At 42.8% G+C, this 11,830-nt stretch overlaps 1 protein-coding gene across 1 annotated transcript; it reads left to right on the forward strand.

The window, feature by feature from the left end:
* The first annotated feature begins 442 nt into the window (after window positions 1–442).
* Window positions 443–8,624, forward strand: LOC119657308 (enhancer of split mgamma protein-like). The gene is made up of 2 exons (XM_038064167.1): window positions 443–909; window positions 8,122–8,624. Exons 1-2 carry the CDS (start codon window positions 742–744, stop codon window positions 8,488–8,490), a joined length of 537 nt encoding a protein of 178 aa, XP_037920095.1. The 5' UTR covers window positions 443–741; the 3' UTR covers window positions 8,491–8,624.
* Window positions 8,625–11,830: the final 3,206 nt, after the last annotated feature.

Here is an 11,830-nt window from a genome sequence, read left to right on the forward strand (position 1 = left end):
GGCCATTTCTAATGGAGGAGAGTTACCAACTTGGGTTGATGAACAGCGTTAGACCCTTCCATTTCCCAACGTACTAAACGTTACTTCTTCCAATCCAGTTTGTGGTACATGAGAAAAGATACATTAGACTGACGATAAGTTCAAGTCTAGATGGTTGCTGGGAAGCGCAGCTGAAGAAGTTAGAACCACAAAAGTTAACACGCTATAATAAAAGTTATCGTCCCATCAGCTTCCTACCAACGGCAACTCCTTCTAAACTTTAATTGATCAAATCTGCTTCCCTCTGCTATTTTGGCTAATATACAGCATCCATTGAAGAGATCGGATCTTGCAGATATTCTGGGTAAACGGGCTCCAGATGAGTGTGGGATATTGGGAACCGCCATGCGATATCTTAATCACTTCGCGGCTCAAGCTCAATGAAGTTCTCACACTTTTATTGACCAACTGTCTGAAGTCTGACGCCTTTACCATTTTCCCTGATGCATGCAACAACATCAAAGATCACTGATCTACCGTCTCAGCTCCAACTTCATCTCGAAGTTTGCTCCCCACTTTCATTCTGGCCCTTGACTGCCATTCGTCATAGAAGTAAAGTTTATAAAGAGGTGTAGTGAGCGCTTTACAAGAACACTTTAGTGGTAAATCTTAGTGAAGTTGGAGGTGTGTGTTTTGTTGGTTCTTACCTAGTGAGTTCAGCGAGAATAGAAGGTGTCGGACTTTTTTGAAAGTGCGGGAGTGATGTCACCGAGCCAGAATTACCCGCCAAATCTGATGTCCATGGAACCTGTTTCCAGGACATACCAATACCGGAAGATCATGAAGCCAATGTTGGAGAGGAAGCGACGAGCACGGATCAACCGATGCTTGGATGAACTAAAGGATTTGATGACTGGTGCCTTGCAAGCTGTAAGTGTTCTACTGGAAATCCTTAATCTTTTTGATTGGCTTCTTAATTTATGTTCCAATTTCCATTTTTCCTGTTTGGTTTTAAAAGATATATTTCCATTATTGGAGGCACAGAGTTTGATTACCTAATATCGTATTTAATTAACACCCCGCGTAATGATGTCTATTTTTTAATTGAATAAACTAAACAGACTTACATATTGTTCGTAGTATACCAATTCATCGTCGAGACTTCACAGCCTATTTCCGGCTTTGCCCTTAAGGATGTCCTTTCTCCAACCATCTCGTTCCATCAATCACGTGCTCCGGTTTTGAAATCTGAGTAATGATGTGCTGTCGTCGTTAAAGAATCTCTTCAGCGCTTTCGGGGTTTCTCTACCGGTCTTCGTCCTTCTGCCCTCCTTTCGAATACCCTTTAAGGTAAATGAGTGTCGTCCATATGCTGAACGTGGCCAGCCCGTTGCAACTTCTGAAGGTTTATTAACTTGGTGACATCAAGGTCATCAAATATTTAATAAAATCCGCGGTTACATCTGATTCGCCATAGGTCGTCCTTTCGTTTACCTCTTATCTCCATTTTTCAGTTGCACACCTAAGTATATATAGTTGTCTACATTGTCGAAGTTGTACTCGCTAATTTTTATATTTTGTCTGTTGAGTGTCATTTTTCTCGTTTGCAACGTCTCATTTTCATTAATTCGTATACCAACTTCGTTTTCCGTTTCATCGAGGTTTATAGAAATCTCTTTTGCTAAGTGTGAAAGAGCGTGTCATAATGTTTGTATCATCTGCATATGCGACGTTTTGGCAGGACTTATGGAGCAGCGTGCCGTATACTAGCTCCGCGGAACTGGCGGCAAACTCTTCACTATGGACTGCACGTAGGCCAAGTAAAACGAAAGGTAGGACATGTAACCAAGAAAGGCCATCGTGTGCCATTATAACGGCCTTTAGTGTCCTATGCCTGCGTCTAGCATCTAATTGGATTGCGGATGGTACGCAGTCGTCCGATGGCGTTTGAAGCCTGGGAGTTTGCCTAGTTCCGAAAAACAAGATAAACTTGAACTGCATTCCCTGGTGAACAATGACTTCGGCTACAACTTGGAATTCATTCCCGACCAAGGGCTCGGCGCACGATTGTGTGGAAATGTCTTTCAGAGGTGTTACTTCACGTGAACCATTCATTGATAGCCAGAAATATCCGCTTGTCAGCCGATTCGTTGTCCGAATGCCTGAGTTCGCAAAATCATGTTCTGCATGGAATGCTTACTTGCGAAAAATTTCCCATCCCTCTGTGCGTCGGCGACTACTAAAAATCGACCATGGCAGTGATTTTAATCGCTAAAACTCTGACAAAGCGTCTGTAAGTACATTATCCTTGCCGGACACGTGCTGGATGTCCGAAGTAAACTGGTGTGTGAAGTTCAAGTGCCGAAGTTGGCAATGGGATCCTTTGTCTGGCTTCTGCTTAAAAGCGAATCAAACAGGCTTGTGGCCCATGAATGCTGTGAACGGCCTGCCTTCTAGGGAGTATCGGAAGTATTATATTGGCATGTAGGCAGCTAATAGCTCACGATCGTTGGTGCTGTAGTTCCATCGAGCTGTATTCAATTTCTTCGAAAAGAGGCTCAACAGTTGCCAGATTTGGTTCACTTTTTGGTGAAGGGCAGGACCTACTGCGATGTCTGAGGCATCAACGAATACGGCTAGGGGTACATCTGATTGAGGGAATTCCAGGCGGGTAGCGTCCGCTAGCTGTCGTTTGTCTAGCCGGGACAGCCTCTGTAGACTTCTTTGTCTTTGGTTTTAGGTCCAGACAGGTAGACATTTTGGATCGCTTGACGTTGAGCGGCTTTAAGCAAGAAACGACGATAGATGTCTAACATGCCCAAAAACCTTCGCAGATGTTTGACTGTTTTAGGTTGTGGGAAGTCTGCGATGGCCTGAACCTTGTCTGGATCCGGATGGATTTCTTCAGGGGAAATCGTGTGGCTTAAAAACTTCACCTGCTGTTGAAGGAATTTGCATTTTTTAACGTTAAGTACAAGACCGGCATCAAGAAGATGCTGAAAAATTTAAGATGTTCCAAATGCTCAGACACATAGCAGTAGACAACCAAAACATCATCCAAATACACGAATAGAAAGTTAAGGTTTCGCAGGACAAAATGGATGAACCTCTGAAAAGATTGCGCCGTATTGCACAGACCAAAAGGTATCCGTGTTAATACGAAGAATCCGAAGGGTGTGCATGTTGTCGTTTTCTAAATATTATCTGGAGTTACAAGGTTTTGATGGTACATATTGCCTAAGGCCAAGGGCGTGGCAGTTAGCGAGGTTGATAGCGGCCTGGAATGGTCTGGGCATTCAGACGTCTACAATCGCCACGTAATCTCCATTGACCGTTGGGCTTCGGGACCACGTGTAGTGGAGAAGGCCAGTAGCTATTTGATGGTCTGCAAATACTCTACTTTAAAAGCACGTCGAATTCTTTCATAGCAACAGCTAGCTTCTGGGGTGGCAATGGACGGCCGTTCGAAAAGATAGGGGAGCCAGTAGTGCACATGTGATGATGTATATCATGCTTAGCTGGCTGCCAGAGACCACTTTCGGTAGGAATGTTGTGGTATTTTTGAATTAGCGTGCGAATGCGAAGGTCGGCTACTTCTTCAAAGATGATTGAACAACCATCACTAACAGTAACTAACAGTAGAGCAGGTGGAAAGTTTTCCTAAAGACCAGAGAGAGGTTCTGGGGTTTCTAAGAGCAATTTTGCAGATCCACTAGCAATCCATAGTGGCCTCGCGTGTTTGCACCTAAAATGGGACTGCAGGTGTTCGCTGCAACAAAATACCATGGAAACGTTCGTCAAAGTCCTAGACTTACGTCCAGTTGCTTGTGGCCGTAAGTGCGTATGGCTGAGGAATTGGCCACCGCTAGTTTGAGTTGTTGCGGAATCAGTCTGGGATTACGCGACACCGAGAAAATTGAAACGTCTGCGCCTGTGTCAATCGGGTAATGGCGCTTGCTCAAGGGATCATATATTGTTAAGCGACGCAGAGCTGTGTTCTGGGTAGTTGCCGCCGGAAGTCTTTTGAAGCAGTGAACGGGTACGGGCTGGTACACTCCTGTGCTTTGTCGGTAAAGAAGCGGTGATACCAGCAAATTGCGGGACTCATTGAGTCTCCAACGCGCGACTACCCGTAGCCCATTTCAGTTGGCAGACCGTGAAGGGGTTCGGGACTTACCACCTGAGCGCAAAGCTCGAACTGTTGACGTCAGCTTAGTGACGGTAGCCACGAGGGTTGTCACCATCTGCTGAAGCTCGGAAATTTGGCTCGTGGTCTCCCGCGACACTTCACTGATCAGGGGGTACGCATGCACCTCGTGACTTGGATCAGCAATGTTTTATAACACTTCTAAAGATCCGGAGTCCACACAAGGCAAGATAGCCTGGGTGCTTCCCGCGAGTCGCGACTTCAGAAGCTCAACCCCGACATTATCCCCACCCAATTGCTTCATCTCACGCAGCAGTTGGCTCGGGGAGTGGTGGCATAAGGGGAGCGCGATCAGTAAGTGAGTTAACGAAGCTCAGCTTACTGACAGTTGCTTGATGAGGGTGCCCTTAAATTTTAAGTAGGAACACTCCCCCGGAACGTCGGCGACAAGTCCAATCGACTCATCACTAGTGATCCCCGCGAACGCGAACTCATCTTGAAGCCTCGTTCGTGTTGCATTCCGTAGGCCGAATGTCATAAACGGAAATTCGCAAAAGCCAAATGGTGGTGTGATGGCAATCTTTGGTATGTCTTATTAAGCTACGAGCACCTGGTTAAATGCTCTTACCAGGTCAGTTGTTGAAAAGATAGTTTTACCATAGAGCGTTTGGGCGAGATCTTGGATGTTTCGAACTGGGTGCTTGTCGGAAGGTCTACATTCGCTGAAAAGGAATAAAGTACCAGCTTATCGTAAATATTTTTGTAATGGACCGCTCGGATAACAGCGATCGCTTTTCTTGCTTCCTGACTGGCATTTTTGTAAATTACCAGTTGGCTGGCATTTTCTCAACTTAAAGTAGAGGCATTTTTTGTCACGGCCTTTATTTGGATACACCATCCTAAGGCCAAGTGTGTCGGTTGATGAACTCCCTGCCAGGTTTGGTGACTCGACTCCGGGGTTTTCATAGGCCGCTTTGAAGCTTAGACTCCTTCTTTCATGTTCTTCTCTAGGTGGATCTATGGCGACCGATTCGACTACCAACCCGGGAAATTGGGTTAAATTCTATAGCATAACCAATGGAGGAACGGTATCAATTTGGTGCTAATGTTGAGATATTTCCCTTTTCAGACTTTGGACAGCGTTGCAAATACATCTGATAACCTCGAGTTCGGTGTCACCAACAGCAGAAATAGAACTTCCTAAGCATAGAAATTGTTCGATGGTTTTGTTGGTGTTTATCTTTAGTTCCACTGTTTGCCTTCTTTTCCAAATCCAGATCCAATTAAGGTAGTGTGAAGAACGCCGCCGCGAACATGAAGATAAAGTATCGGTGACAGAATGCATTCCCGTCCGAATGGAGCTTAGTCAGTATTTCAAGTAATGAAATGCAAAAGTTATTATTTTTTTGGCTACGAAGTGGTTTACCAGCACAGCATTTCGGAAATCAGTTGTTCCCTTTTTCAGTAATACGAGGAGGAGGATGATACTTATTCTACCCCCATCCACAAATGTTATGCACAATTTCGACTTGTTTTCTTTGTTTTTTTTTTTCTAAAAAAAATACTAAGGATGGGTGAAAACTTCATTCACACTGGAAATTAGAACTTTGATATTGAAGGAAACCAAGATTTAGTCATCTCGTTTAATTCTGAACTTGAATAGACTGTCAATGATCTTTTTACAATTTTTGTCATCTGATGCAGATTTCGCCTTTTGTCTTGTTTTAATAGCCATTTACCTCTCCGAAAAATGACGATCATATTCCAGGCGGAGATATATGCCGTTTTATCAGCAGCAAAAGAATGTTTGTTGAAAAAATGGAGAGGCCACACCATTCGAATCTGTTCCGAAAGTCGGGCAGTATTATCAGCACTAAACAGCAATGATGTATCGAGCCAGTTGATGTGACTTTCTCATAAGGTGCTGCTGAAACTTGGCCAATTGAAAGAAACATTCCTGATGTGGGAAGCAGGGTACTGATAGACTGGCTCGCCAAGGTTCTAAATCTACAATGATGGAGCAGAACCAGCTTTTGGCATCCAGCCATCTACTGTCAAAGGATTCACGAAGCCGAATGGAGAAATTGGAACTTCTGCTGGCAAGCGAAAACCTTTATGAAGGAACTCGGAGCCGCTACGGCGGTATTTTTGTTGACCCTTAAGAAGTGGGACATGAAAACCTTTGTACGGCTTTTAACGGGACACTGCCTCATAAACTACCCCATGGAATAAATCGGAGTGGTTGTCATATGCAGCCAATGCGAGGAGGAGAAAGAGACAGTTCTGCACTTCGTATGCAGCTGCCCGGTCTCCTCGGACCTCATTCTAGATAACTTGGTAAGGTTTTATTCAACCAAGAGTCTGTGTGTGTCTCTGGAGAATGTTCTTTGATTCGCGAAAGCCGTCGGTGGGAGGGCTGTGAACAGGCGATCTCCGGGGATAGTACAAAGGTCAGAGTGCTTGGAGCTACGGCTTGCTCCACTAAATCAAACTATCTAACCAAGAGCCATTTAGCGATTTTTTTGTGTGTTGGGTTTCATAGTTGTGATTATTTTTTTCAATTCGTCAACTTCCTTCTGTTGGCAAGCATATGAATATTGAGTCCTTGTTATTTTTCGACTGTACTTTTCTATTCATTTCGATTTCGGTATCTGATGGATGTTTTCATAAACGTACTTTTTTCATTTGCTTCTATTTCTGCGATTTCTGTGCTAATATCCATAGTAATACCATCAGTAAGGAGACCACCCGGGTTGACAAAGATCTACTTTGAGATCTGAGCTACTTCGCGCCTGGTAAACGTAGAAGCATGCAGTTGAACTGCGCTCATGCGCTAGCGGATCTTAATGGTCAATTTAGCATTACCTTTAGATTTTGGGATAGCTCAGGCCTGGTTGATTTTAGTCATTATCACTTGCATAGCATTAAATGTGATGTTAATGAAACTACAGCGGAGTTGCATTGAAACCTGCGGATGTGTGGATGTCCTATACCCCACAAAGGATTGAACAGGAGAAACATAAATGCGGATGGTCATTTGACCGTCTTCGAAGAGGGTGATTATATATTTCTTACCTGATTATGCCACGGTATTCATATTTTCCGAATTATGTTAGGAAAAATGAAAAAGAATAGCTTTCATAGAAAAAGCCCTTAAATCCCCTTGGCAGACTATATTAGCCAAGGTCAGAGAGACATGATATTAAAACAGGACCCTGTCAATAGCTTAGAGGGCGATGAAGTAATAGCCACACTTACTATAGTCTAGAAATTGCCTCCCATCCGGTCTCTGAGAACATCTAGAGAAACCTCCATATAAATAATAATTAGAGGGACCAAAAGCGTTCATATATTCATATTAATGTGCATAAACTTCATGCATGCATATATCATGTGCATACACTCGTTCATTTATTTTCGCCCAAGTAACTGCAAAGGACTTTCATCTACTAATAACTACATTAGCGACATTCTTGCACTTGTACTTCCTATTATGCCTTTTGAGGAAAAATTCTCACATTTTCCGGTGTTTCTGGCACTTAGAAACTGTTTGAAACCGTGTAGTGGAAAATTATAGAAACCTCACATAAGTGCACAGTACCGCGTACTGTAAACTTGCATTTCTAGCAATGTCCTATTTCAGATGATGGCCCATGAAGGATGTTGTGTTATTGCGGTTGGATTTTCTGGAGACTATTCGGGACCATAAAACTAAGTTGAATGAGTTTTAAACATTTTAATATCTGTCAAAGATAAGAAAGTGGCTTTAATGTGTCCTAAACACTAAATATTTACGGTTCCCAACTCTATAGTGATACATTTGGGAGAGGGTTTGTTTCAGTTGGTCATCAGTTAAATGCACTGGGGGCTGATTTCAGGTCACAGTCACAAAAGTATGAAGCTAGAATTCCTATCACTTACACTGAAAATTTTTCCTCTATCGTTCATTATTTTTGAAAGATTTTTACTATAATTTTCCTCCTCACCATTTTCAGGAGGGCGAAAACGTGGCAAAACTAGAGAAAGCAGACATCCTGGAGTTGACCGTTCGACATCTACACAGCTTACGACAACATAATACGTTATTCTGTCGTCCTGACCCAGGATATGCTGATCGATATTGGGATGGATTCCGCCATTGTGCCAAGGAGGTGGCCCAGTTCCTAGCCAAATGTGATCAATCTGCCGGGGTAGTGGTATTAAAGCACATCAACGCATTGATGCTGAATTTGGATCCTTATCGGCATACATATTTGGCCACCATGCGACCTGAATCAATACCTAAAAATACTGAAAGGAGTTCTTCGAGAGACTGTTTCGAACAAGAGAGCAGAGAGAGTGGTTCAGTTTGGAGACCGTGGTAGTCTAGTTCTAGTTTGGATGCTATTGAAGCTAATTGTGTTTATTGATAGACGTTTATGGTCGAAGCTTTATTTTTATAAGAGATCACTTAAACTATTTTGTCTGTGATAAATTTTTCAAAAATAAAATGTTAAAATTAAGAATATGGTTGAGAATAATAGTTTGGTTGTTTTTAACTCAAAGTTCAGAATTTATATATCAGATCGAGTTTAGTGGTTAGAAGTGTATTGCCCTGTAAAGCGATACCATCTAAAGAACTCAAGGGGTTGGCAGGTTCAAAGCAATAATGAACGGGCAAAAGATATCCAAGCTAATGCAGTTTTGACTAACTATGGAGCAAATATAAAACAAGAGGACTCGGTCAACCCTTTTTAATATAAAAGGATCCGAAAAGTGATGTGCTCTGAAGTAGTTCAGTGGTTAATCAATTTGTCCAGTTATGAAGGTTGCGCTAGTAGTTTGACTCAGACACGAGAAAACCAACATCTCTGTATATTTCAAATCAATATTAACAGTTGTAATTAAACTCCATTATGTAGGCTGTCAAAAGATGAGGTCGACTTTTAGATCGAGAGGTAATTACTATAATAATCGAATTTCGAACTGTATTCTAGGGATGATATAGGGTGCACTCGCAGTACTACAGGATAGTACTATAGACCGGGCCACTAATTGGTATAGAAAAACCATGCCATAGGAAATTCGCGCTAAAAAGCCTTTAAATGCGGTAATGAAATGAAATGGTTTAAAGTTGTTTATTTACATATTTTTCCTAAGTGATTTTTTACTCTCTCTTTCGGGGTAACTTTCCTAAAGGCGGGGTAAGATCATCCAATTTTGAACTCTCAGAAACCCTCCACCTCAACGACGAAAATGCACAACACCAGGACATATATTTGTACAATAACTACCGGAGACCACCAATGTGATCATTCTCAAAAGATGGAATGATCAGTCCTTCAAGCTCAGCGCAGTTTACTCGCGGTCTACCTTACAATTAGCTAGTTGCATCCATTTCTAGGTGGTTTCTTACGAGGCGCAGAGTTTTCTTGGGGCCGGGAATGGAAACTTTAACAAAATCAGATAGATATTTGGTAATATGTAGGGACTTTTGGTCACCTTGGACTAGAAATGTTTCTCCATGACTTTGCTCATACTTCTATTGGTTGTGGAGATACAGCGGATATTTCCAAGGAGTGGGACACAACCTCAGATCCATCATATGTGAGAGGAAGGGAAATCTACATAATTGCTGCTATCGTCAATCGCACAAAACTGCGAGAGGTGTTCACTGCCAGGAAAAAATGAAATTAATTCCAACTCAACATTTTGAGTCTCTGGCAGAGTATTGGGAAGCAAAACTTCGAGGCAGGAAGGCACATCTAATAAAGATGTAGTACAGACAATACTGGACACGTATACTAAGTTGTAACGATCTTGCATAGCAGAGAAGACCTTCTCAGTATTATGGGATTGGCGGAGATTGTGCTGGTATCTAAGGGAAAGTACGGAAGCGAATAATGAACCATTTAGGCGGCAAGCCAGGGGAAAACCGAGGCTGGCTAAGCTGACCCTGACTAATGTTGGAGGTCTGATGGAAACAACAGGATCGCTTTCGGGACCATTGATCACCAACAACGGTCTAAGAGAAGAGGATACCCTATCGAGTATCTTTTTAACCGGGCCCTGCAAAAAGTCCCGCGATGATGATGTATGTACGAGAGACAATATCTTCTGCTCTTCTAACGCCCTAAAATTACGATATTCACACTACGGTAAAAATAACCTGAGATGTATAATCTACCTTCATCCAGATCAAGCAGAGGCATTAATGATGGCAAAACGGAGTGCCTGATGATAACGTCAGCATCATAAAACAGGGAAGCAAGAACTGGACTCATCAAATGAGAACAAAAAGCTAGGAGACTACAACTGTGAGATTTCTGATAATTGATCCTATCTGGGATCCAAAATCAAATCCTACTTCAGCTTACAAAAACCGTTCCGCTTGGAACGTCTCACGGTAGAGTCAAAACTCTCACTGTACACGACAATGATCTTGCCAGTCCCCGCATATTGCTCGCAGGTTCGGGTGGGACGCCAAAAAGCTTTTAGGGATTTGGGAAATTGGTGAACCAGTCATTGTCGAAGCGATATTTGGAGGCGGATGATGCCAGGTGACAGATTGAAGTCAAATACTGGAGAAAGTTGATGTTCAAAGTTGCACCCCTCGCCTCACCTCCGATATTATTCAATCTCGTCACCGAGTACATCCACTTGGTAAGGTTCACAACTACGTTTCTAGCTTTTATTTGTTCTTTCAAAGTCATTTACCTTCCCTTAGGGGCTCCGGGTTGTAGAAGAAATTAAAAGTGAACACCAAGGAGACAAAGTGGTTAGAGAACGAGAAGGCTTTCATGGACCATGAAATCTTTCTTAAAACACTTCGACTACGCTGTTGATACCTGCTTGGTCCCGCAACGAGCCATGGAACTGGCCAAATTGATCTGTATTTGCAAAGAGAAGTTGATCGACTTGTACGAAAGATAAACACTAATAAACACAAGGTTCTCAGTCTAACTGGTCATTGCATTTTTCCTATTTGCGTTAACTGGTAGAACATCGAGGGTGTTGATCAATTTGTATATCTTAGTATCGTTGTTTTTGCCTACAAAAGCACTGAGGTTGACGGCGATCGACGCAGAAATAGTACTAATTCCGTCTCCTGTTTTCCGGAAACGTAGTTATCTTAAGACCAACATCAATATGAGCTGTTCTGCGCCTATATTTCATCTGTGCTGTTATATAGGAGTAGCACATGGAAAGTGACCACCACTTTAACTCAAAGGTTCCAAGCCTGCGTTAACAGCTTTCTCTGCGGTGTCATTGGAATACTCTGGCCTAAAAAAATCTAGAAAGAAGATCTGAGTCGGAGCACGGGCCAGGCCATGGTAGATGTGTTGATAACAGGATGGAATTTGCAGCGGGTAGGTCACACTATCCACTATACCAAAGTGACCGACGAGCGGATTGCCTTAGAAACGCGTTATGCAGAAGAGTAGAAGAGGAGGGTGGGGTGCTTGTAAAAACCTGGAGGGAGGTAAAACGCATTTCGACGAACCAGAAAGGATTGAGCGTATACGTGGCGGACGCCCTATGTTCCATTGACGGAGGGAGGTTCTGACTACGATGTAATGCACCTGTCCTTAATGCGAAACTTCAATTCGGGGTGACGCATTTCATTAAATGTCGAGAAATTGGAGATTGTTTTGCTTGAGGTAGATGTTCCATAGAAATTTGCGCACACTGTTTACTGCAGCTGCGATTATCAGCAAGATCGTA

This window comes from Hermetia illucens, chromosome 5 (genome assembly GCF_905115235.1).
Source record: "Hermetia illucens chromosome 5, iHerIll2.2.curated.20191125, whole genome shotgun sequence".
Classification (NCBI taxonomy): domain Eukaryota; kingdom Metazoa; phylum Arthropoda; class Insecta; order Diptera; family Stratiomyidae; genus Hermetia; species Hermetia illucens.

Bases quoted from the DNA above. Each gene is read 5' to 3' on its own strand.
- LOC119657308 (XM_038064167.1), top strand. From the start codon at position 742: ATGTCACCGAGCCAGAATTACCCGCCAAATCTGATGTCCATGGAACCT. The intron at 910-8,121 runs GTAAGTGTTCTA...CACCATTTTCAG, and splicing joins TGACTGGTGCCTTGCAAGCT to GAGGGCGAAAACGTGGCAAA.